This window comes from Dendrobates tinctorius, unplaced genomic scaffold (assembly GCF_039654945.1).
Source record: "Dendrobates tinctorius isolate UK_male_01 unplaced genomic scaffold, ASM3965494v1 ptg000155l, whole genome shotgun sequence".
NCBI classification, from domain to species: domain Eukaryota; kingdom Metazoa; phylum Chordata; class Amphibia; order Anura; family Dendrobatidae; genus Dendrobates; species Dendrobates tinctorius.
This window is the reverse complement of record NW_027361822.1, coordinates 17,537,011-17,563,934: the sequence shown is the minus strand read 5'-3', so window position 1 is coordinate 17,563,934 and position 26,924 is coordinate 17,537,011. Positions and strand designations below refer to the sequence as shown.

The window sequence follows — 26,924 nt, the reverse complement described above, 5'->3', positions numbered from 1 at the left end:
AATGTGATGATGTAGTCAGGATCAAAAACACATTTTCCCCCTTAATACCAAAAAATATTGTTTTATGAAATATTTCATTTATCAAAACCAAAATTAAAATAATTTATAAATTATGTGAATTTATACTTGCTTATACCATTATTTGTCTGAAGATGTGTAACCATTAAAATTAATTTGAATATCATAAAATTATCCTTTGGAAAAATTAATTTAAATGTAGATTTTCTTCATAAACCATTTTGATGTGCGATTGCACTTATCCACAATTAACTAAATCAAGAAATAATAATTACTATAGAAATATAGAAATATATGTTGTATAGATAATATTTCATTATATATCCTAATATTCTAATAATTTAACTGATCTGCATATTTCTCCTAAAGATAAGCTTTTGGGGTTTTTTTTGTTTTTTTTTCTCTCTAGCATTCAGAATCCTGAGGCCTCATACAAACGTATCACATTACTCGCTCAGCAGCTGCTCATACACGTAGTCACTGTCACTCAGACTGTGTCACATATTTAAGTTTAAACCAAATACCTCACATACGAAGGTGTGATGAATACACGTATTTTAACCCAAATTATCCTAATTATCAATGCATTGTAAACTATTTAAAATTAGTCTTAATATTTCTTTGAATATTCCCCAAATACACATGACATAAATATATGTTGTATAGCTATACTTGACATTTAGGCCTGGAAAAAAAATTCCATTGGTTTGCAAAAGTTGAGACCCCCTTAAAAATTCTTTTCCCAAAGAAGAATAGTATACTGGTCTTATTATTAGAACAAGGTTCAAATTCCACATGCTGTGGTTGTCATTCAAACCATGCAGTTAGTTATATGCATATTATTTCAGTGTTAAATATATAAATTCATGCAATTATTGCAACTTCCTGTGTAAATAAAGGCATAAATCCTTGGAAGAGAATTTTTCCGGATTAAGTCCTGCTTTGAAATGAAAATTCTAAGGAAACATAAAATCATATTCATAATTCTAAATATTATTACTGATGTAGATTTTAATTTTCATTAAAAAATACAGTTCTACTATTTCTACTTCTACAAACACTCTATATATACTGTATGAATATGTATCTATCCACAAACCATAAAACTACAGGATTATACTCTATATAATAATTACATATAACTCACTAATTGTATAACACTTTTACACAATATATATAATTACTTTTTCTAGCCAATTCCTACACCCATACTTATTTCTCTGCAAAAAATATCCTGAAAAGTTCTTGCCATTTTAAAGCCGATAGATTCTTGGAGCAGAGTATTCAGTTTACAGGCCATGATGTCACTCACCACCTGCTTCTGGCTGTCAAATTCGGCCATCTTTGTTACAGAAAGAAGATCAGAACTTGGAATTTTATAGGGCTTAAACTGTGAAGTTTTTTCGGTGGTCCTTTGCATCATTCCATATGGCTTATAACAAATATGTAATTTTCTTCGTTCTTCATAGATTTGATTTTGAGGAAAACTCATTTTAGAAGGCTTTGCTAATACCGGCTTCTGATAAGATTTTACTCTGCCTGTCTGCACAAAATTAGCACAATTTACTTTCCTTTCACGATTCTCGTGTTTTCTGGCAAAATCAAGAGATTGCGCACATTCAAACAAAGAATCTTTTTGTGACGCAATAACACGAGATGCAGGATTTAAAAACCAAAATTTGCTTACAAAACTCCTTATGAGGGACGGTGTTTTGACATTCTCAATCAGCATTTTGTACAGACGTTCATATATGGACATGAACGTAAAAGTACATTCCTTCCGACCAATCCTTAATTTTTGAAGAATATCAATATCTGGATGATTTTCATTTGATGAACAAAAATGAGAATTTTTAATCTGTCCTTATCAGTTAAATTCTCATGTGTTTCACCAGATAACTTTAAAGACAATCTCCTAGCAAAGGTTACAGGGATCCACATTTTGAACAACTGATTCTTCTCCTCGTTAGATAAATCAAATTTATCAACACAACTTTCAAAAACCTCAGAGTTTCTACAAACATGGATTTTGTTATCATATGCAGGAATGATTTTGCATATTTTAGCAAACTTTTTCTTACTTTACTTCAAAGTTGGGCCTGTGAGTCGTCTATTTTTAGTGGTACGTCTTTCCCTTGTACGTCATCTACGTCAGTTCTGAAATCTCCTCCTACTTCTCCATTTTGTTCCACGTCTGCAAGGTCACCTTCAGTGGCTGCTACAGACACTTGATTACAGTCAATCTCGAGAACATCACAACAATCATTTTTGGATTTCTCTGACACAGATCTATGAAATATATCTACCATCTGTAGAATATTTTTTAATCTCTCTCTTTCTCTGTTGAAGAATTTACAATCTAACTTCTGATTCGCCATTTCGCACTCTGCATATAATCTAAGCCATAATACTTCTGGATTAGACTTGTCTACAGACTTAAATTTCAATTTACTCTGCTTAGCAAGAGAATTAATGACATCCATTTTATTTCTCTTACCTTGAAATGTCTCAGCTTGTTCCTTTGATGGACAACGCTGGGCTCTTGTCTTCACACGTCTGGCTTCAGCACGTCTGGCACTTTGGCACTTGTAGTACTTCTCAATCCATCTGGCAATTCTTAGTCCCCACTTCTAGATTCTGTCTGATTTTTGTGAATAGTGGAATTCCTGATAACTTGCACATATGACTGACGTTAGCAAAGTTCAATCCCCCTTTTGGGCAAGTTGAGGGAAATCCGCAAAAAAAAGTACAAAAATTCAGATCTGGCTGGCTCTCCAATGTAAAATAATGCTTATCCTGTAAAATACTCAGGACTAGTTACCAGATAAAAATGTAGTGGTTTATTTGGTTTTTTCCATCAAAGAAAAGATTATTACAGAAAAACATAAAAATAGGTGAAAGAGAAATTGTCCGTTATTGCAAAAGCTTGTCATCTTCTTTCTCTGAGATCCCACATGGCAAATGGCCTCTGTCTCTCTTAGGCTTCTTTGTAGTAAAGTAACATACCAGTTGTTCAGTTATGTCATCTTGCGTCTGTGTCTCATGATGTTGAGGGAAGGAACCAGCGACCTCTACAGTTAGCCATGAATTATATACGTCTCTTGAAGCACGTGACCTGGTATATATGGAGTTGTCCTGTACCATGAGCCAAGCTTAAAAATAGCCTATGTCGTGTAAGCTAAAGCAATGTACAGAACTGAGTCTTATAAGAAATTAACGGATTATTAATATTTAACACACGCAGATCTACCTATCTCGACCTGACATCACCTCCTTACTGACCAAAATTCCACAATGTCTGTCCACTACGTCATCCTTCTTTTCTGCTCGTTTTCTAAAACTGAACATGGACAAAACAGAAATAATCATCTTTCACCCATCTCACTCTACCCCTTCACCAGACCTATACATTAATGTCAATGGCTGCTCACTTTTCCCAGTCCCACATGCTCAGTGCCTCGGGGTGATCCTTGACTCTTCCCCCTCTTTCGAGCCACGTATCCAAGCCCATGCCTCCTCCTGAGGACTATAACTCAAAAACATTTCAAGCATCCGTACATTCCTTGACCAAGAAACTGCAAAAACCCTTGTCCACGCCCTCATCATCTCCCACCTCGACTATTGAAACTTTCTACCCTCTGGCCTCCCCTCTAGCACTCTTACACCACTCCAATCTATCCTAAACTCTGCTGCCTGACTAATCCACCTTTCTCCCCATTACTCCCCAGCCTCTCCTTTCTAAACCCTAAAACTATGACATACAAAGCCATCCACAACTTGTCTCCTTCATACATCTGTGACACGGTCTCCCGGTACTTACCTACACGCAACCTTCGATCCTCTCAAGATCTCCTCTACTTCCCTCTTATCTCTTCTTCCCACAACCGAATACAAGAATTCTTCTGTGCTTCACCCATACTCTGTAACTCTATACCCCAACACATCAGGCTTTCGCCAACCACGGAAACATTCAAAACAAACCTGAAGAACCACCTCTTCTGACAAGCCTATAACCTGCAGTGAACCTCAGTCTACTGAACTGCCGCATGACCAGCTCTACCCTCCACTTCTCTATCCTCACCCATTCCCTGTAGACTGTGAGCCCTCGTGGGAAGGGTCCTCTCTCCTTCTGTTCTTGCGTGTGCTTTGTATTGCTCATGTTTAGTGTATTTTTCTATGTATGCCCCTTTTTCACATGTAACGCACCATGGAATAAATGGCGCTATAAAATTACTAATAATAATATCAAACACCATCTTGTCTTCCACTTATGCACCCTTGTCCTCCTCCTGACTCTCTGGCAATTGTGTCTCATCATCGTCCACCTCTTGTGACACGTTCCCACTGTCGCCTTAGTGTGAGAGTGGCTGCTCAAATATTTTGGCATCGCTACATGCGATATCACCTTGCCCCGCTTCAAGTGGACCGGGCGAGAGGCCCGAATTTATAAATGCAAAGTGAACAGCTCTTCAGAGTGTCCATGTGTGGGATCAGTTGTGTCTGGGCACTCAGCATGGTGGGAGGAAGGAGGCTCAGGGTGAGGAATATGCGATCCAGACTCACGGCTACTCAGACTTGACAGTGTGGAAGACGGTGTTGGGGGTGGTGGCAAAGTGACTGGAAGTATTATCCGCTATCCAACCAACAAACTTTAGACACTACTCTAGGGTTTAATAGTGGTGGGCTGCTGTGGTCCCCTAGTAATTGGGACAGGAAGGTCGAGCCAGAAGATGTGGGTGTTTGTTGTGGCCCAATCTCAGTTTGGCCTCGGCCTCTACATGCACCATCACTTCCATGTCCCTTGCCACGAGCCTTGGCCATTTTAAATGGACTGCAATATTTTCCAAATTCATTACAAATGGCTAAATTTGGAGTGAACTGATATGTGATCTATGTGTGTGTAAACCACAGTTTAAAATATCTGCCCTGTCGGTAAAAAAGTTTTCTCAGCAAACTGGGTCAATAACTAGGGTAAGACACAGGAAAAACAGTTCAATGGAGGACTCAAATGCCACAATTTGTAGCCCTCAGATAGATGAGGCATCTGACGGAGATAGCCCAATTTCAAATATCTTGCTGGTATTCTTTTATTTTGGGGCCCGAAAAATTGTGTGAATAAATTGGCTAAGACACAACCAAAACAATTCTATGGAAGCCTTCTGCATATTAAAACAGAGCTGGGTCACCTGATCAAGCCTGGGAGAAGATTAACCCTTTTTGTGCTGCCTGTCAGCAGGTCTCACAAAATATTTAAAAGGCCAAGTCCACAAAAAGTGCACAGCATTTATATGAAAACACAGAATATATCCGCTATCCCATTTAAATGGACAGTTTATGGGATACCACACATCCTCCACGTCTCTTCAGACACCACCACTAAAACACCAGGGTGAATGTGTTCCGTGATGCAACAGCCACATTATTGTTTGCAAAGGGGTGTTTGTGGTCTCATCAGAGTTCAGAACCTTTTGTTTCTTGTATCTCCCCCTCCCAATGAGGAGTCCAAATAAATATCAGTTTAAAAAGAATTATAGGGTTGTACAGGAAGAGCAAATAGATAGTCGTGGTATTGCAAGGCACCCTGCCAACACTAGAGTAACTTATTTTTAATTACCAGCATTACATAAAAAATTTTAAATGCAGATGAAGTTGATAGAAAACCACAATATGTATCCTCCCAACATTCCTCTGCACACATCTCAGTATTTAGATCACTATTACCGTGATCTATTTCCCTTAAGCATTTATCTGTCTTCAGATCACAGATATCACAAAATGCTTCAGCCGCAGGGTAATAAGTATTGCCTACAATTGAACAGTTCTGGATTACATTTGTACAGTGTGAAGCATTAATTAGGAATGAAAAATGTATTTGTCTAAAACACGATTGGTGGACACTTAGTAATTCCCCTCCCCATTTAAAGGAATATGAAGGTCTTTAGATGCATTTGTAGGAATTCTGATATTAAAACTACAAAACAACAAACTTTATCTTTTAAGTAGAAACAGATTATTGAAGAAATTTAGACAAGTTATTCAACATTTATTTAGCCTCTCTTGACAGAACAGTAGAACCTTAATCGTGCTGTATCACAATACTAGAGCAAGGGGAAACCGCAAATTGATGATGCAATAACGCAACTGCCCCACAACGAAGGTGAATTGTGCTACAATGCTGGAAACAGGATAAATTGTCCAATGTCTGATGCCAGACTCCTTCAAACATCAACTACCTGCTGTAAAGGACTTTATCCTAGATGTCTGTGTTTTCTTAAAATGAGACTATGGGGTTAGTAATAGGGGCGTCTTATTGACGCCTCTCCATTACTAACCTAGGGGCTTGATGTCACCTGACGGTGATATCAACCCCCTCAACTATTACCCCACTTACCACTACAGGGCAAGTGGGAAGAGCGAGGCTAAGTGCCAGAATTGGCACATCTTAGAGATGCGCCTTTTCTGGGGTGGCTGAGAGCTGATGTTTTAGCCAGGGGTGCGAATATCCATGGCCCCTTCCTAGGCAATTAATATCAGCCCGCAGCTGTCTGCATAACCTTGGCTGGTTATTAATTATAAGGTGACCCCCATGGCATTTTTTTTTTGGTTCCAAGCCTCCCTGAACACTCGCATGGCGCACGCGCCCGAACCCCAGTCACATTGGCATTTCTGTGTGTGCGCCGCTACCTCAGCATTTCAAACCTCATTTTGGCTGCTTTACTACATGCGATCGCTCTCCCTTCCCCCTCATATCCAGCGCATAGCTTCATATGGTATTTAAAGCACACTGCCACCAATGATTAGACATGGCACCACAGAAGGCATAGAGCACGCATCCGCACTACTGCTTTTCGGCTTTGCCCACTGTTGGGCAAAGCATACTGCGCACGCGCTGAGATACCATTTCAATGCGCACGTGCAAAATCTGTACGCGATCTCTGATATTCAAGGCAAAGACTGCCTACAGCAAGCCGAGGAGGGGTGGAGTGAGGGAACGCCCATCAGTTCGGACCAAACAGATTACCATACAGTGCGGGAGCAATAAAAAAGGTTTTTATGGGGACATACATGGGGAGTCGGGGTTTCAGAAGTAGTTGTGGAATGCATAGCTGACACCGAATTAACTGATGTTTTTAGCTGGTAGGCAAAAAAGTGGTGACAAGTTCCCTTGAAACATAATAAGCGATAATAACATTTTCCTCCACCTCACCCTGTTCCTAAATCCATTATAATTCCTCCCTTCCGAATCCCCCACACACCTCATTGTTCTCCTCCCCTCGCATCCCATTATTGTCTTCTCCCTCACCCCCATTATTGCCTTCTCACCCAGCACCCCATCATTGCTGTTTACACCACATCTATCATTGCTTTCTCCCCCACCACCCCATCATTTCCCATTCCCCCACCTCCATCATTTCCTGCTCCACTATCACCCCCATCATTCCCCCTTTCCACCATCATTGTCCTTTCCACTACACCATCATTGCCTTTTCCCCCACCACCCCATCATTGCCCATTCCACAACCTCCATCATTTCCTCCTCCCCCACCACCCCATTATTGCCCTTTCCACCACCACAATAATTGCCTTTTCCGCACCACCCCATCATTGCCCATTCCACCACCTCCATCATTGCTTTCTCCCCACCACCCCCATGAATGTCCATTCCACCACCTCCATCATTTCCTCTTTCCCACCACCCCATTATTGCCTTCTCCGCAATCACCCCCATCATTCCCCTCTCCTACACACACACAAACACTCACTTCACTGCACGCTCTCCCACAGCATCACCTTTGCCTTCCTTGCAGCTTCCTCTCTCTGGCACATCCATCAGCCGCGGTGCTGGATGACGTCATCCAGCCACGCGCCTGATTGCTGTAACAGACAGGAAGCGCGGGCAGGGAGCAGGACGGATCACTGCAGCTCCACTGCCACTTTCTCTTGTAGGCAGCGGAGCTGCAGGGATCTTTCCCTGCTCACTGCACATGAGGGCAATCTGGCCAGGGGCCCCCTGGAGCCTCGGGCCGGATAAACAGGCCAGATTGCCCTCATTATTAGCCCCCCTGCAGGGCCCCCTGGAGCCTTTGGGTCCCTGTGCAGCTGCACCGACTGCACATGCAGTGTGTTTGCCCATGCTTCAGTGGTATTGGTCAGGTCATGCTCATGCTTACCAGCAAGGTTGTGCAAACTGTGGAAAGCCATTGATAGCCGAAACAGACAGTGGATCCAAGGAAAGCCTGGTAGGTAGGCATGCAGGGTCTCCCTAGGAAACAGGAATTAGTCTCTCTTTGGCATTTTACAGTTTGGAAGTTAAAAAAAATCTAGGTTATGCAGAGAAGTGAGGCAGCTGGATGTCTAAGGATTGGATGAGGCAGGAAGCAGTTCAGGAGCAACCCAAGATCAATTTTTAGCAATGATTCAATGTCTATTGAAAAATAAATATACACTTATCTTTTTTTGGCAGATAACTGGACCGTGATCTCAGAGAAATACCTGATATTTTCAGATTTTAATGAAAACGATCCTAGTATAACACCTGATTCTTTTGAAGAGCATCCCATTACACCATACCTACCTCTATTCCGTCTTAAGAAAAATAAATATAACAAAAGGGATGGTGAACATTCAAGAGCACATAAAAGAAAGAAGCCATTTTCATGTTCTGAATGTGGGAAATGTTGCATATCGAAATCTGATCTTACTAAACATCAGAGAATTCACACAGGGGAGAAGCCATTTTCATGCTCAGAATGTGGGAAATGTTTTATATCAAAATCTGATCTTACTAAACATCAGAGAATTCACACAGGGGAGAAGCCATTTTCATGCTCGGAATGTGGTAAATGTTTTATATTGAAACCTGTTCTTACTAAACATCAGAGAATTCACACAGGGGAGAAGCCATTTTCATGTTCAGAATGTGGGAAATGTTTTAGGTCGAAATCTGATCTTACTAAACATCAGAGAATTCACACAGGGGAGAAACCATTTTCATGTTCAGAATGTGGGAAGTGTTTTAGGTCGAAATTTAATCTTACTAAACATCAGAGAATTCACACAGGGGAGAAGCCGTTTTCATGCTCGGAATGTGAAAAAAGTTTTTCTGACAAATCTGATCTTGCTAAACATCAGAGAATTCATATAGGGGAGAAACCATTTTCATGTTCAGAATGTGGTAAGTGTTTTAATCGGAAGAAAAGTCTTGCTACACATCTGGATATTCACACAGCGGAGAAGCCATTTTCATGCTCAGAATGTGAAAAAAGTTTTTCAAACAAATTATCTCTTGCTCAGCATCAGAAAATTCACACAGGGAAAAATTTATTTTTATGTTCAGAATGTGGGAAATGTTGTTTATCGAAATTTGATCTTACTAAGCATCAAAGAATTCACACAGGAGAGAAGCCATTTTCATGTTCAGAATGTGGGAAATGTTTTACAGAGAAATCAGTTCTTGTTAGACATCAGAAAATTCACACAGGGGAGAAGCCATTTTCATGTGCAGAATGTGGGAAATGTTTTACAGGGAAATCAGATCTTGATAATCATCAGAGAATTCACACAGGGGAGAAGCCATTTTCATGTACAGAGTGTGGTAAATGTTTTGCACAAAAATCACACTTTTTTCGACACCAGAGAATTCACGCAGGGGAGAAACCATTTTTATGTTCAGAATGTGGAAAACGTTTTAATCGGAAAACAAATCTTGCTAGACATCTGAAAATTCACAAAGGGGAGAAGCCATTTTAATGTTTAGAATGTGGAAAATGCTGGTCTTTAAAATATGATTTTGCTAAACATAAGACAACTCACACAGAGGAGCAACCATTTTCATGTTCAGTCTGTGGAAAATATTTTCAACAGAGAAAAAACTCCTACTAGACATCTGAGAAATCACACAGAGGAGTAGCCATTTTTCTGATCAGAATGTGGGAAATGTTTTACAAACACATGAAATTTAGTTACACATTGGAGAAATCACACACGGGAGAAGTAATTTTCATTTTCAGAATGTGGGGAAAATTTTCTTACATGTTTATTTTTTTACTCCGAAAAATCACACGGGCAGGTAGACATTTTCTTTTAAATAATTTGCTAGGCAAATTGTATGAGTGACAGTCAATGTAAATTCACATGTCGTCATACAGGAAAAATGAGAAACAATTTAAAGCACTAAATGATGACTAATAAATGTAATCAATTACCAATAAACATCTGTTATCAAAAAGCAAACAATGGAAATAAAGCATCTATAAACTGATTGGACACTTTATTAGAGACACCCATCTATTAGTACATTGGACATCCTCTGGCCTTTCTAAGTGCAGAAATTTCTTGTCTCAAAAATTAAAATGCAGGAATATTGGCCCATGCAGCCTGGATAACTTCTCACAAATATTGGCAAAAAATTAAATCTCTTTTTATCGTCTGAATTAGAATTGAAAGAAGTAGTGATCTTCTTGTATGCAAAAAAACTGGGTAAATTTTGGGGGGAAGGGGTTTCCACTCTTGGCACATCAGGGACTTTCCAGGCTTCTCTGGTGTATAAAGTGATGTGGCACATGGGGAGTTTTATGTAGAACCCTGTCAGATGTGGGTGTGGTTACAATCTCAAAAACTTGTATTTCCTGTATTGTTAAAAACAGAATATGGAGATAGAGAGCAATATATTTAAATTGTAGCACTCTAAGAAAATTGTCAAATTGATTTCTGTTCAAATATACACATTCAGCCTACTAGACAAAGAGAGAAGACCTCCCCAAACAGGTCTTCTTCCTCTCTGTGCACACTTCAAATAAATCCCAAACTGTCTCTTCTGTCTTTATGTTATTTTAGCTTTCTTGTTTCTATATATAAAAAATACCAGTATGAATGTTTTGTTTTATAACCCTTCATCAATTTGCCCCTTGTATGTTCTCAAGTTGCTTGTTTCATTTTTTATCAAATAGGGTAATTCTAAAAAAAAAAAAACGCATCACCATTGTCATTTTAAAGAGTTTCCTGCTCTTAGGTAGCGCTCTCTTGTTTTCTTGAACACGATCGCAGCATTCAGGGATCAGGCTGACAGCCCCTCTGACTTTGGATCAGAGACCTCGCGGCGTGACGTGGGGTCCCGATGGTTGCCATGTTGACTGGATGTCGTCATGATGACATTCAGCTTACTAGACCTAGCAAACTTGCTGATCATGCCAGTGCATGATGACCAAGTTTGTCTGTCAGTGCAGAGCTGACAGTTTCTGCAGCATGGGGAAGCTGCTGTATCTCTATGCTGTAGAAGCAATCAGCATGCAAAAAATGATAGTCAGTGGGACAAAGTAAAAAAGTTAGGAAAAAGTAAAAAAAAAAAAAATTTAAACAATTGTAAAAAATTTTTTTAACAAAATCAAAAATAAGAAAAAATCAAAAGATTGACACCGTCGGTAAGCCAAATCTCCAACTCCTACTTCGACTCCTCAATTTCCATGACACCAACTCCCGACTCCACGAGTCTGTCTCCCTCATACATGGCTCATGTTTAAGTTTAAGTGATAAATTTACTGTAGTAAAATGGTAACATCAGGCTTTTAATCATTATTAAGATATAATAATCAAACCATTTAGATAGAAAATAAAATATATTTATTGGAATACAACTTTACAACAAAAAAAATACATATTTACAATTTATTATACACTATGCAGTAAGTGGAAAAAAAACAGTTTTCAACAAAAATTTACTGAATAACATTTGTGCAGTCTATGAATTTGTTCTTAGAAATAGTATCACCTCCATCAGATCCTCCTTCATAGATTTCCTCAAATCTGACCTAATAATTTTAAGGCTAGAGAACAACCTCTCTACACTAACTTAGGTTGGTGGCAAAGCAGTATCCACATGGGCAACATCTCTAACAATTTCAGGGTGGAAAGGAATTGCCTCATGCACAGTCAGTTTTGATGAGTGATTGAACTCTTCTACTTTGAGAGCAAGTGAAAAATGTTGCTGATATATGGTCAATCTGATTTCTATGGGAGTGGAATCTTTTTCCCTATGGCAACGCTTTGCCTGCTCCATGTCCTCCAAATACTTTTTCAAAATCAAACTCCTCATCTGATGAGGATGAAGAAACGGCAGCAGCAGCACTGGCAGGACCCGAGTCCTCTTGCTCTTGGCCGTCCTGTAGCCCACTCATCCTAACGGCTACCTCAGTCAGAGCTTCTTTTCCATTAGTAAGCTGTTGATCATCCTGCAATATACGATGACATAGGTCCACATAAACAGCTGCCAGAAGAATTTTATTTTCCAATAGCTGTGTCTCTCCATTTCATTGAAGCAGCAATGCCATCTGCAATTAAACCTCCTCTTTGGGACAGGCAAAATAGCAAGTTCTTCAACTCCTTTATAAAAATGCCAGGAGTTAAATCCTCAGCTTGTAACTTTTTAGTCATTGTAAATGGGTGATGAAGAAATTCCTTCAATTCCGCCACCTGTGTCCATTGACCTTCATGTAGTGTTACCTGAGGGTTGGCCATATCTAAAAGCAAGGGTTTCAGCTCAAGCAATCGCTTAATCATTAAATAGGTGCTGCTCCACCGAGTGGCTTGAACCATAATTGCCCCTTTTCCAGCACGTCTCATGAAGATGGAATCAATTTTAGGGGTTGTGGCAGCAATAACTAATTTCCTCACTTTGCTAATCAGAGTTCCAGCATGTCCCTCTTGCAGACTCTCTCTTATTGCCAGATGCAGCGTGTGCACAACACAGCGCATGTGATGAATAGGAAAGAGGTGTGAAGCAGCTTCAACAAGATCATCTAATTGTAAAGATTCATTTTGCTGTTCTTCTGTAGTAATATCTTTGTTCCTCTATTATGGGAACAGGACTGTGGCCTTCAATCTCCAACATACTGAATGTGAAATGTTCTAGCTGCTCTTCACCTTCATTATTCTCATTCATCAGTTTAATTGTACTTATGTTTGAAGCATTATCAGTTACAATAGCAAGAACCTGTTCTTTTTTTGAGTTCATAATCTTGCAGAACTTTTTCCACTAAGGTCTGGAGAAACTGGCTGTTGTGATGAGCTTTAGTATCTTTTACCGCCAGCGTCTTAGTAACAATTTTTTTTGTTGTCACAAGCATATCGAATGTTGATAGCAATATAGTTCAGTCTGTGACATGTGCAGGCATCTATTTTAAGAAACAAAGCATCAATTGAGAGTCTTTTTAAGATCTACCTTTTGGTTACGGGCTTCTTCAAATCACTAATTTTCTAATACTTTTTCTTTCCGGAGAAACACCAAGTTTGCGGCCATTTCTCCATTAAGAGCTGTAAAAGCCGGTTGTGCAAATAATAATGGTACACTGTCCTTCACAACAAGCTGTATGAGCTGTCTTTTAAACATATCTGCAGTCATTGTGACAGTAACTTTGTCACTTACAAAATATCTTGTAACTGATCTTTGAGATGCTCTTTCCTCCTTCTTTGCCTGGCGGGAAGTGCTGGGCTCTGGTTTCTTGGTGCTGCTGTGATCTTTTTCAATCACAGCTTTGTAAATTCTGGGTGCAGCATTGTAAATGTCTTATTAGATTGGAAGCTCTTGAAGGAGCATTTTATCACTGCCTGAGTATGCACTGATTTGGCATCACAGCATTTGTTTTCATCTGAGTCACTTATAACTGACACACAAAATGTTTTTTATCTTGAGTCACTGCAAAATGCTAAAGTACAGCTGACTTCATAAGATGCTTCTTAGACATTTTGGACATTTTCTAATTATGTAAATTCCCTGTAAAAATAATTTTGTCCTGTAAAAAATAGGGTATATTGAAATTCTTGCAAGAATAGGGAATCATGCACTGTATAATTTAGGATAAAAATAAAACAATCTTTGCATAAATCAATAGGACAGATAATAAGTATAAAGTTTGTAAAATATGTTGTTAGATTTAGCTTTACTCTGAACTTTCAATGTCAGTCTTGTGTCAGGGTACAACAAACTAAATGCATCACATCATATTTCCTCACAGTCTATGAAGAGGGGAGGAGGGAGGGAGTATGTTTATGCTGAATCATATTCCAGAACACACACAAATATGTCATCATCGATCCTGTTACTGTAATTCTGAACTTGAGATGTTAGAAAACAGATTTTCCCCTCCTATTCTATGTATGGTGTATATAAGTCATCAGAGCAGCTAATTTCTCCAAACAGGAGCAAAGAGGAAAAACAAACTAAAACATCAAGCATACAGAGACAACATATACTGGACTATTGATTTCTGCACAGTTTATTGAAAGTTTAGATATGCTTTAAAGGGAAGGTGCCATCAAAAAATTTTTTTTTCAGCAATTGAAAAAATGTAAAGAATTAATGTTTACATTTTCTTAACCCCTTTACCCCAAGGGTGGTTTGCATGTTAATGATCAGACCAATTTTTACAATTCTGACCACTGTCCCTTTACGAGGTAATAACTCTGGAACGCTTCCATGGATTCCGGTGATTCTGACGTTGTTTTCTTGTGGCATATTGTACTTCATGATAATAGTAAAATGTCTTTGTTATGACTTGCGTTTATTTGTGAAAAAAAATGGAAATTTGGTGTAAATTTTGAAAATTTCACAATTTTCCAACTTTGAATTTTCATGCTCTTAAATCACAGAGATATGTCACATAAAATACTTAATAAGTAACATTTCCCACATGTCTACTTTACATCAGCACAATTTTGGTAAAAAATTTACAAAACCATTATCTTAGGGACCGCATCACATTTGTAGTCACTTTGAGGGGTCTATATGATACAAAATATCCAAAAGTGACACCATTCTAAAAACTGCACCCCTCAAGGTGCTCAAAACCACATTCAAGAAGTTTTTTCAACCCTTCAGGTGCTTCACAGGAATTTTTGGATGTTTAAAAAAAAATAACATTTAACTTTTTTTCACAAAAAAATTTATTTCAGATCCAATTTGTTTTATTTTACAAAGGGTAACACGAGAAATTAGACCCCAAAAGTTATTGCGTAACTTATCCTGAATACGCTGATACCCCAAATATGCAGGTAAACCACTGTTTGGGCACATGGCAGAGCTCGGAAGGGAAGGAGCGCTGTTTGACTTTTCAATGCAAAATAGGCTGGAATTGAGATCGGACGCCATGTTGCTTTTGGAGAGCTCCTGATTTGCCTAAAGAGTGGAAACCCCGCACAAGTGACACCATTTTGGAAATATATTCCCTAAGGAACTTATCTAGATGTGTGGTGAGCACTTTGAACCCCCAAGTGCGTCACAGAAGTTTATAATGTAGAGACGTAAAAATAAAAAATCATTTTATTTCACAAAAATTATCTTTTTGCCCGTATTTTTTTATTTTCCCAAGAGTAACAGGAGAAATTGGACCCCAAAAGTTGTGCAATTTGTCCTGAGTATGCTGATACCCTATATGTAGGGGTAAACAACTGTTTGGGCGCATGGCAGAGCTCAGAAGGGAAGGAGCGCCGTTTGACTTTTCAGTGCAAAGTTGGCTGGAATTATGATCAGACGCCATGACGTGTTTGGAGAGCTCCTGATGTGCCTAAACAGTGGAAACCCCCCAATTCTAACTCCAACCCTAACCCCAACACATCCCTAATCTCAACCCTAACCACAAACCTAACCCTAAAACACCTCTAACCCTAATCTGAACCTTAACCCTAATTCTAACTTTAACCCTAACTCTAACTTTGACCCCAATCCTAACCCTAACTTTAGCACCAACCCTAATGAGAAAATAGAAATACATACATTATTTTTATTTTATTATTTTTCCCTAACTAAGGGGGTGATAACGGGGGGTTTGATTCACTATTTTTAGCTGGTTTTTATGTTTGGCAGCTGTCACACGCTAAAAGACGCTTTTTATTGTAAAAATAGTTATTGCATCACCACATATTGAGAGCTGTAATTTTTCCATATTTTGGCCCACCAAGTCATGTGAGGTCTTGTTTTTTGCGGGACGAGTTGATGTTTTTATTTGTACCATTTTCGGGCAGATGACTTTTTTCATAACTTTTTATTCCAATTTTTGAGAGGCAGAATGAACAAAAACCATTATTTCATGAATTTCTTTTGGGGGGGTGCGTTTACACCGTTCCGTGTGTGGTAAAATTGATAAAGCGATTTTATTCTTCGGGTCAGTACGATTACAGCGATACCTCATTTATGTCATTTTTTATACAATGAAAACTTTGATATAAAAAATTATTTTTGCATCGCTTTATTCTGAGAGCTATAACTTTTATTTTTCTGGTGATGACGGCCGCTAACTTTTTGCGGGATAAGATGTCATTTTAAGCGGTACCATGTTTATATCCGTCTTTTTGATTGCGTGTTATTCCACTTTTTGCTCGGCGGTATGATGATAAAGCATTGCTTTTTTGCTTGGGTTTTTAATTTTTTTTACTGTGTTTTGTAGGTCGGGTCGTTACGGACACGGCGATAATAAATGTGTACTTTTGTGTTTTTTATTTACATAAAGAAATATAATTATTGGAACAATATTTGTGTTTTTTTCTTAATTTAGGAATATAAAAAAATATATTTTTACACAGTATAATTATTTTTTGTTACTTTTTTACATTGTCCAAGGGTGGGACATCAATGTATAAAGTCAGATCACTGATCTTACACTTTGCACAGCACTGTGTCAGATCAGTGATCTAACAGGCAGTGAAGGAGGCTTCTCTGGTCCTGCTCTCAGCAGGCACTGAGAAGCCACTTCCCTGCAGGATCCAGAAGGATCCAACGGTCATCTTGGATCCGGGGGTCTGCGGGCAGGGAGAACTTCAGAACAATGCGATCACATCCCTTCACGATGCTTCTCTATGCCACCGGAACACTATGATCATGTTTGATCGCAGTGTTCCAGGGGTTAAAGTCCTGTCACTTAGTGTCAGCTGTCAGCTCATCATGGGGGAGCGCGGCTGATCGCTTATGACGTACTACTCCGTCCATGGAAATTAAGTCCCAGGTCATATGGATGAAATAGTATGTCCAATGGCAGAGAGGGGTTAAAAATATCATTTGCTTATAATTTAATAAAATATGAATTTTGGTATTTCCACTTTTAAACACTAGGGGGAGCAGCTACTGAAAATTGACAAAAACCTAGTGTACAACTAGCTTAAATTATTGCACTACAGTAATTAGGGGCTGAATCTGCTGACGTGTGTGATGTCACTCCTCCCCTTCTGGGTGTTTGCTAAGGGATAAGAGAGGATGACAATTAGGAACACAGTGTGGAGAAATTTTGTTGGTGACAAAAGTTATACTGACAAGTGGACAGTCACAGAGGATGGTATGCAGCAATGATTCTGTTAGTTGCTGCTGCACCACGCAGACATGCAGGGGGAGAAAGGAGTGCATAGGAGGTAGGGGGACCATGGGGAGAGAGCAGTGCATAGGAGGGAGTGCGACCCATGGGGAGAGAGACGTAGTGGGGAGAGGAGTGACTCATGGGGAGAGAGACTTGCTGGGGGAGTGGAGTGCATAGGAGGGAGAGAGAAGAGCATAGGAGTGAGAGTGACCCATGGGGAGAAAGACCAGGCACATGGGGGATAGAGAGCACTGTGCTGGTCTATGGAAGATCACAGAGGGAGATATATGGTGTAGGGAGCAGGATGACAGCAGCACAGAGTATTTCAGGAGAGCAGTGTGCTGGTCTATAGGTCACTGTACACACTAGAATATGGGCTCTATATGTCACTGTACACACTAGAATATGGGCTCTATATGTCACTGTACTAGAATATGGGCTCTATATATCACTGTACATGGGCTCTATATGTCACTGTACACACTAGAATATTGTCTCTGTCACTGTACACACTAGAATATGGGTTCTGTATATCACTGTACACAGAATATGGGCTCTATATGTCACTGTACACACTAGAATATGGGCTCTATATGTCACTGTACTAGAATATGGGCTCTATATATCACTGTACATGGGCTCGATATGTCACTGTACACACTAGAATATGGGTTCTGTATATCACTGTACACAGTAGAATATGGGCTGTATGTCACTGTACACACTAGAATATGGGCTCTATATGTCACGCGTCAAGTTCTTCCCACTGCACAGGGGGAGTCTCGAGCCATGTCCTCTGCGGTCTCCCATTCTTATGCAGCCGCAGAGGTTCCTGCTCAGCAGAGACGTCGGTCCCAGCATCTTGCCCAGGATAATGCTAGGCGTCTGCTTGCTCCTGCAGGCTCAGCTATTCTACCATGCATGAGTCAGCGAAAAGCAGACGCTCATGGGACTAAGTCCTGCTTTTCTCCTACTGAGCATACCCATGGGACGACCTCTCATTGGAGGTCGGAGGTCACATGCTCAGGTCCTGTTGCTGCTCCGAATGGACCACCAGGAAGGTCCCGGAAGCCTGCAACTATAAAAGCTTAGCATGGCCACCTGACCATGCGCTAATCTAGAAAAAGATTAGACCATGTGGAGTGAGTGTTGTATGCAAGTATGAATGTCTCTGGTGAATGACTCATTAAGAAACCCCTACCCTTGGTACGCGTGTGTTGTGCAGCCTAGCCTGTTAAGCGCCAAGGCTTAGGTGTAGGTAGAATCAGAGTCAGAGACTGGCATCAGTGTCCACAGGTGGCTCTGCACGCCACAGTGCACGTGCTCGACACTCCACCATAGTCAGCAACTATAGTGGTGTCCGCAGGTGCGACGCCATGCGCTCAGAAGGTCTAGAGGGACTCTGACCCCGTGTCCTTGCGGCAGGGTTCTGTGATCGCATTCTGTGTGCTCCCTTGCCGAGCTCTGTGAGTTCTAACAGACTCCAGCATTTATGTTCTGCGGTAGTGTGGCTCTGTGACGTAACAGAGTTTGCTCTTGTACACATCGGGTGACTATTAACCTGCGTGTGGTCTTGTATACCGCCATATTGCATCCACCATTACTAGGCAGCAGTTTACCACCTCTGCAAGGTGGACCTTGGGCTGTGAATGCAACTTACTATCATATTATTTGGTGCTTTCTGCCAGCTCTAACACTGTGCACTAGAATATGGGCTCTATATGTCACTGTACACTAGAATATGGGATCTATATGTCACTGTACACTAGAATATGGGATCTATATGTCACTGTACACTAGAATATGGGCTCTATATGTCACTGTACATTAGAATATGGGCTCTATATGTCACTGTACACACTAGAATATGGCCTCTGTATGTTACTGTCCTCAGACAGCCATAAAAGCTGAGGGAAGGCGCCAACGCACTGGGATTGTGCGTGAGCAGGGAGGCGGAGACAGAGCAGAAGGACACAGTAGAGCAGGGCAGTGTATGAGGAGCATAGGATGTCTGCTCAGGATGCACAGTGCAGTACTTGGAGTAGCAGGACAGAGGAGCACAGAGGTAAATCACCGACACTCACTACTCTCCATCCTCCGGCTCCAGTGAGCGCTTCTCTCTGTATGTTCCACAGCCTGGCCTCACAACACAGGACCTGTTATGCTAGAAGTGAACAATACAGCTGCTGGCATAACAGGTCCTGTGATAGAGGGTAAGTGGAGCTCAGCAGATAGCACTGGGCTACAGTAAAATGGCACCCAGCCACACCTATAGCAGTGAATTTTGCAGCCCACAGGGGCATGCCCAGTTCACTGCTAATGCGGCTGCAATGTTGGAGATAGGGTCAGCATCCGACCCCTGTCTCCTATGCCCAGGGCAGCCATATTTGCAGACTGTAAGTGTCATGCAGCAACCATTACAGACCTGCAAAGTAAAATGGCAGCCCCCAGTGGCTACACTAAAACATTAAAAAAATATGAATCCTAGTTAGTACAGCATTTGCTAAAACAACATGTTTTGTTACTTACTTTTTTTGCACCTTCTCTTTAAGAAGTACTTACCTTAATCCTGTTTCCTGTTCACTGCAGAAGTTCTGAGATTAATGCATTCATTCCATCTCTGTGTTTATTTTTTCCCCTTATCTCTAGAGGAGGAGCATCACTACTTATCATGAATAGTGATGAGTGAACGTGCTCGCCACTACTGGGTAGTCACTCAAGTATCACTGTGCTCGGTGTACTCGGCGCGCACCGAGTATTTCCAGGATTACTCGGCGGGAACTCGGGTCTTCACCCAGCAATTTTGCCAGACTTTAGAAACCCAGTCATGGTGCAGGGATTAAAGGAAAAACACCGTATGCACAACTTCAGAAGGTGCTCTAGTAGGGCCCCACACCATACATGAATAATAAAGAAAACTTGGCACTCAACTTCTAGAATATTTTTTGGATTTTTGATGAAGGCCAGTGAGGCCAAAATATCTATTATTTTCTGACTGCATTAAAAAATCCAAAAAATATTCTAGAAGTTGAGTGCCAAGTTTTCTTTATTATTCATATACGGTGCAGAGATTGTCTGCCAGGCCATGAAATGCCGCAGCCATCTTTTTTGTGGTTGTGCAGTGATTGGCTGGCTGCACAGCAGGGGGTATAAGGGACCAGACGCCACCCTGCTCGGCGCATTCAACTCCGGATTGAGAAAGTGTAGGGAGAGTGGCTGCCTTGATAGGGTCAGAATTGGGCATTTCTCTGTTAGTGTGGGGTCTGCCATCCTAAATACTCATATCCAGCTAAACCAATAGTCCTTGTAAGGACTAATTCCGAAGTATATAGGTTCCAGTGTTAGGCAGGCAGGGAAGTGTACATCACTGTATACACATCAGTACAAGGCCTGCAGGCACTGTATGTGTGTATATAGAGCATTGCATATATCATATCTGTGCATGGTGAAAGTTTTGCCCGTTTACGGCTTTTTTCTCTTTTTTTCCTGGCTATTAGTTTTGATTAATTAAACCAGTATTTAGGCAAAAAAAAAACATATAGTCCACCCATTTTTTGGTGTGGTATCTTCGTGCCAGCTCTTATTTGTGCGTGGTGAAAGTATGGACAGCTTACGGCTTTTTTCTCTTTTTTGCCTGGCTGTTAGTTTTGCTTAAATAAAGCAGTATGTAGGCCCTAAAAAAATATACAGGCCACCCATTTTTTTGGTGCGGTATCTTCGTGCCAGTTCTTATCTGTGCGTGGTGAAAGTTTGGCCAGTTTACGGCTTTTTTCTCTTTTTTGCCTGGCTGTTTTGCTTAAATATAGCAGTATTTAGGCCAAAAAAAACATATAGACCACCCATTTTTTGGTGCGGTATCTTCATGTCAGCTCTTATCTGTGCGTGGTGAAAGTTTGGCCAGTTTACGGCTTTTTTCTCTTTTTTGCCTGGCTGTTAGTTTTGCTTAAATAAAGCAGTATGTAGGCCCTAAAAAAATATACAGGCCACCCATTTTTTTGGTGCGGTATCTTCGTGCCAGTTCTTATCTGTGCGTGGTGAAAGTTTGGCCAGTTTACGGCTTTTTTCTCTTTTTTGCCTGGCTGTTTTGCTTAAATATAGCAGTATTTAGGCCAAAAAAAACATATAGACCACCCATTTTTTGGTGCGGTATCTTCATGTCAGCTCTTATCTGTGCGTGGTGAAAGTTTGGCCAGTTTACGGCTTTTTTCTCTTTTTTGCCTGGCTGTTAGTTTTACTTAAATAAAGCAGTATTTAGGCCAAAAAAAACCCACATACAGGCCACACATTTTTTGGTGCGGTATCTTCCTGCCAGCTCATTTCTGTGTGTGTTGAAAGTTTGACCAGTTTATGTTGGTTTCCATTTTTGGGCCTGGCTGCCACAGTCGTTATATCCATCAGTCTTTTGTATCCAAAAAATAAAAAATTAATACAGTCTGTTATCTCAGGCTGAGGCCTGGTGGAAAATTGTTTGCTTTGCAGGCATACTTATCACATCAAATTTTTCTCCCAAGAAATCCATTTGTATTGAGGTTTTCAAATATTTCAGTAGTCCATTTAAAATGGGCAAGGCAAGGGATGGGGAAGTGGACGTGATGCTGATGGTGCATGCAGAGGATGAGGCCGTGGTCAAGCAGAAAGTGGGTTTTCATGTGGCCTTCCAGTCTCTGGGTTCAAAGGCTTATTGGGGTGCATATGACTTGGCAGCAGGGCAGGCCTTGCTGTCAATGCATAAGAAAAGAGTATGGGAGCAAAAATGAATAATGTGAAGTGGATTTTCCTGGGCCCATCCAGTATGTGGGTTCAAAGACATATTGGGGTGCATATGACTAGGTAGCAGGGCAGGTCTTGCTGTCAATGCATAAGAAAAGAGTATGGGAGTACAAAATGAATAATGTGAAGTGGATTTTCCTGGACTTATCCAGTACGTGGGTTCAAAGGCTTATTGGGGTGCATATGACTTGGCATTTTTTATGGAGGCCCTCCTGGACATCTCGTGAAAGGGGTATTGGGGTGCATCATAATTCTTGGCAGCCCATCCACTCACTGCATAGGCTTCAACAGTTTAGGAGACCCACTGTTTAATAATGGCCCTTTAAGCAGATTAATGCTGCCTGATACCCCTGTAAAAATAGGTTCTGTGACTTTAAGAGTCCCTCCTTTATAAATGAAACAAGATGTGTCTGCTTATGTGTCACAAAGGATGTACCTTAACATATTTCCCAGCAAAATCCATTTTGGTTTCGTTTTGATATGTTTTTTGGTGCACAGGTAAAAATGGCATGAAACTCTGACAACATTTTTTAAAGCTGTGAACTAGGAGTCAGGAATGCTTCCAGGGGAGATCCCCATGATGTTCCTGTATCATTTGAGCAGTGTTTCCATCATTTTCAGACGTTTTTAGAACCTAAAAGGGAGTCGTGGTAAAAATCCCATAGACTTACATTGGGCTCATTGTTCTCTCCGAGTACCCGAGTATTCCAATTTGCTCGACCTGATAACGAGCACCCGAGCATTTTAGTGCTCGCCAATCACTAGTAATGACATTATATAATATATAAGTTTCACTTTTTGTATTGAAGAACTGAAATAAATTAACTTTTTGATGATATTCTAATTTTGTGAGAAGCACCCATACTTACTAAAAAAATAGGTAAATTATAGGGAAATTATGTCAGATGGAGGAAAAGTGTGTGGGCAGAGAATATGTGTGTGACTCTGTGTGTGGGTGGAAAATATGTGCATGTGTCTGTGTTGTCTGTCTGTGTGTGTCTGTGTGTGTGTTTGTACCCATGCGACATGTGTACCCAGACTTCATCTGATCGGTCTACTACTCCCATCCAGCTACGTCTTTAGTCACATATAACAGAGATGACATGAGCCGATGTTGGGAGAATAATCTCATCATCTGGCACCTGTGTTCAATAAAAACATTACCTATTCACATACAATATACATACTCATTGAACGCCTAGTCCCCAATGCCCGCATCTCCTGCAAACAATCAAATATAATAAAGCAAAATAAACTCACCTTTCCGCCGTAGTCCATTTAATATTGAGTGTCCCACGTCGATCTCACTCAGCCGCCGGTGATACACTGACAGGAGGTAATAGCTCCCTCAATGTATCACTGAGCCGCCACGAGAGTTCACCGGAGTTCATCAGCTGATCAGCTCCGGTACTCTCACGGCACCGCTGCGAGGGAAAGTTCTCACACAGCGGTAGTGCCATAAGTGAGAGCACCAGAGCTGATGAACTCTGGTGAACTATCACGGCAGCTTGGTGATACACTGCAGGAGCGATAACCTCCTTCAGTGTATTGCCGGCAGCCGGGAAGAGCTGTCACATCTCCCGATGTGACTGTTCCACATGTGAGATCGCCGTGAGACACTCGGTATTAAATGGACTACATCGGACAGGATAGTATTATATGTTGGTTTTTTTTTATTGTTTGCAGGAGACAAGGGCGTCGGGGATTAGGCCTTCAGTAAATATGGTAAATTTAGATTCAATAAAGGAGTCTGTGTGATTTTTTCAAATAAAAGACTTTATTCTTGGTGTCTCTGTTTATACAATATCACTTTGGTATTAGTAATAGAGAAGTATAATAATATTGTACTATAATAATAGATAAGGCCTTACAGATGCCTCTCCATTACTAACCTGTGGGCTTGATGTCACCTGACAATACAAAGGTTACATCAACCCCACAAATATGAACCCCACTTGCCACCACTATAGGGCAAGTGGGAAGAGCAAGGCTAAGTGCCAGAATTGGTGCATCTATAAGATGCACCATTTCTGGGGCAGCTGAGAGCTGATGTTTTTAGCCTGGGGGATGCCAATATCCATGGCCACTTCCCAGGCTATTAATATCAGCCCACAGCTGTTTGCCTAGCCTTTGCTGGTTTGATTTTATAGGTGGACCCTATGTCAATTTTTTTCTTGGGTTTCCTTGTAAACTAGCCAGTAAAGGCTAAGCAAACAGCTGTGAGCTGATATTGGCTCCTTCCCAGAATATTAACATCACCCCTCAGCCATCGGCTTTCCCTCTGCTGGTTATGAAAATTATGCGGGAGACCACACAATTTTTTTTAATTTTTTGAAAAATAAACATGTAACGGTGTCTTCTGTGCTGTAATACCTCTTACATTACCATCCCATTTCTCAGGAGGCTCACTTTGCTTTTCCTCACTTCTGAATGAAGGACGCTGGCTCGAAAGGCTTTGTAACATGGGAACATGTAAAAGATCACTGCTACTCCATGTATTTTCCAGTGTGTCAACATTTTACTCGTCAGTCTCAGAATTTATATACATATAGAGGGCAAGACAACCAATGTGTGTCGGGCCAGTAGATAACAGGCTCCAATTAAGATGCCAGACGTACATTACAATAGCCGTGGGATTTACAAAGCTGGGTGGAGGTCAGAAGTGGGATATCTCGTTTACCTCTGCCCAGGGGGGCAGCCGGTCCGTTGCTGCATTAAGGGCATACATCTCACATTACAACTATCATACATGCATCTCCTATTCGGGGTGCTGGGGGGTTCTGTAACACGGCTCCCCCTTTTCAGCGACACGATCGGCATACACAGTCTGATCCTTAACGGATCGGCTTGGGGATGACTGAAGTCTATGGGGTTGGTACAAGTTCCGTTTGTCGACTTAGTCCATCGGCGTTACCATTTTGTTTGCCGGGTCTGTAGTGGATGGTGAAGTCTAGAGGTTGTAGAGCTAAACTCCACCGCAGTAATCTGGCGTTGTCTCCAAAGATCCGATTAAGCCACACTAGGGGATTATGGTCCGTTAGGAGGGAAAACTGTCGTCCATACAAATATGGTTGTAACTTCTTGAGTGCCCATACTACTGCCAGGCACTCCTTTCCGACTCAGGTAAGCTACCGGGTGGTCTTGACCGTCCGGCCCGACTTGGCTCAGCACTGCCCCCAATCCAAACATAGAAGCGTCTGTGTGAACCAGGAAACGTTTAGTTGGATCGGGTGTGGCCAATACCGGGGTATTTGTGAGGGTGTCCTTTAGCTGGCGGAAGGCTTCCTCACACTCGGGGGTCCAGGTTACCTGGCGGGGGGAGGTTCTTACGGGTCAGATCAGTGAGGGGCTTGGCTATACTGCTGTAATTGGGGACAAATTTCCTATAATACCCTGCTGCACCTAGAAACGTCATGACCTGGGTTTTAGTGTGTGGGGTGGGCCATTTGGCTATGGCCTCAATCTTGGCTGGTTCTGGTCGCTGTTTCCCACTTCCCACCCAATGTCCTAAATACTGAACCTCTGCTTTGCCCACGTGTCACTTGTTGGGGTTCAAGGTGATTCCGGCCTTGTGGATCCTGTCCAATACTGTCTCTAGGTGATTTAGATGCTCATCTCATGTCGCGCTGTAGATGGCGATGTCATCCAGATAGGCACAAGCATAGTCCTGGAGACCAGCCAGAAGCCAGTCAGACATCCTCTGGAAGGTCGCAGGGGCATTCTTCATCCCGAATGGCATAACTCGAAACTGGAATAAGCCGAACGGGGTGACAAATGCAGACTTGGAAATAGCATCAGGACTTAGGGGGATCTGCCAATAGCCTTTGCATAGATCGAGGGTGGACAAATACTTTGCCCCTGCCAGCCGGTCTAACAACTCATCCACACGCGGCATGGGATACGCATCCGTCACCATTTTCTCATTTAGCTTGCGATAGTCTAACACTACAGGGGATGCCCAGGGACTATATGACTCTTCAATGACCCCTAAACGCAACATCTCTTGTATCTCTTGTCGCATCCCTTCTCGTACAGACTCAGGGATGCGGAAGGGGGGTTATCTCAGGGGGGTCTGATCCTGGGTCACAACCTTGTGTTGTGCCAGGCGGGTGTACCCCGGTCTCTCTGAAAACATCCTCTGTCGCTGCCTCAACAACACCTCCACCTGCTGTCTCCCCCGGGGCCCTAGGTTTTCTCCCAAGTGAACCTGGTCCCATGTTTTAGACTGAGTCCTCTCCCCTAAGACATCAGGCAAGGGGAGTCCAGCTAAATCCTCTGCTTCGGGTGCACAGATGGTCACTACCTCTTCTGGGCGCTCCCGGAAGGGCTTTAGCATATTCAGGTGGAACATGCGGATAACCCTGGGGTCGTCACAATCGGCGACATTGTAGGTGGTGTCGGCTATTTTCCCCACTACCTGGTAGAGCCCCTGCCATGCAGCTTTGAACTTGTTCTGCCTAGTTGGTTCTAACACCAGGACCTTCTGTCCTATCTCAAAGGTGCGTTCTCTGGCCCTCCGATTGTACCATACGCACTGGCGCCGTTGGGCCGCCTGCATGTTCCCACGTACAGCCTGAGTCAGCTCCTGTAGGTGGTCCTGGAATTCCAGCACATAGGGCACAAGGTATCCCTTCTATGGTTCCCTCCCCTTCACAGTGTTCTCGCACTAAGTCTAGGGGTCCCCTTACCCGCCTCTCGTATAACAGTTTGAACGGGGCGAACCCCGTGGATTCTTGGGGCACCTCGCGATAGGCAAACAGAAGGTGTGGCAAGAATTTTTCCCAGTCCCTGTAGGTCCTG

General features: G+C 41.6%; 1 protein-coding gene across 1 annotated transcript in view; it reads left to right on the top strand.

The window, feature by feature from the left end:
* LOC141051031 (uncharacterized) overlaps window positions 1-10,279 on the top strand; it is a 57,347-nt gene extending 47,068 nt beyond the window's left edge. The window contains exon 11 of the mRNA XM_073547829.1: window positions 8,483-10,279. Coding sequence (XP_073403930.1) covers window positions 8,483-9,768 — 1,286 coding nt within the window. The 3' untranslated portion in view covers window positions 9,769-10,279. The remainder of the gene's footprint in view (window positions 1-8,482) is intronic.
* Window positions 10,280-26,924: the final 16,645 nt, after the last annotated feature.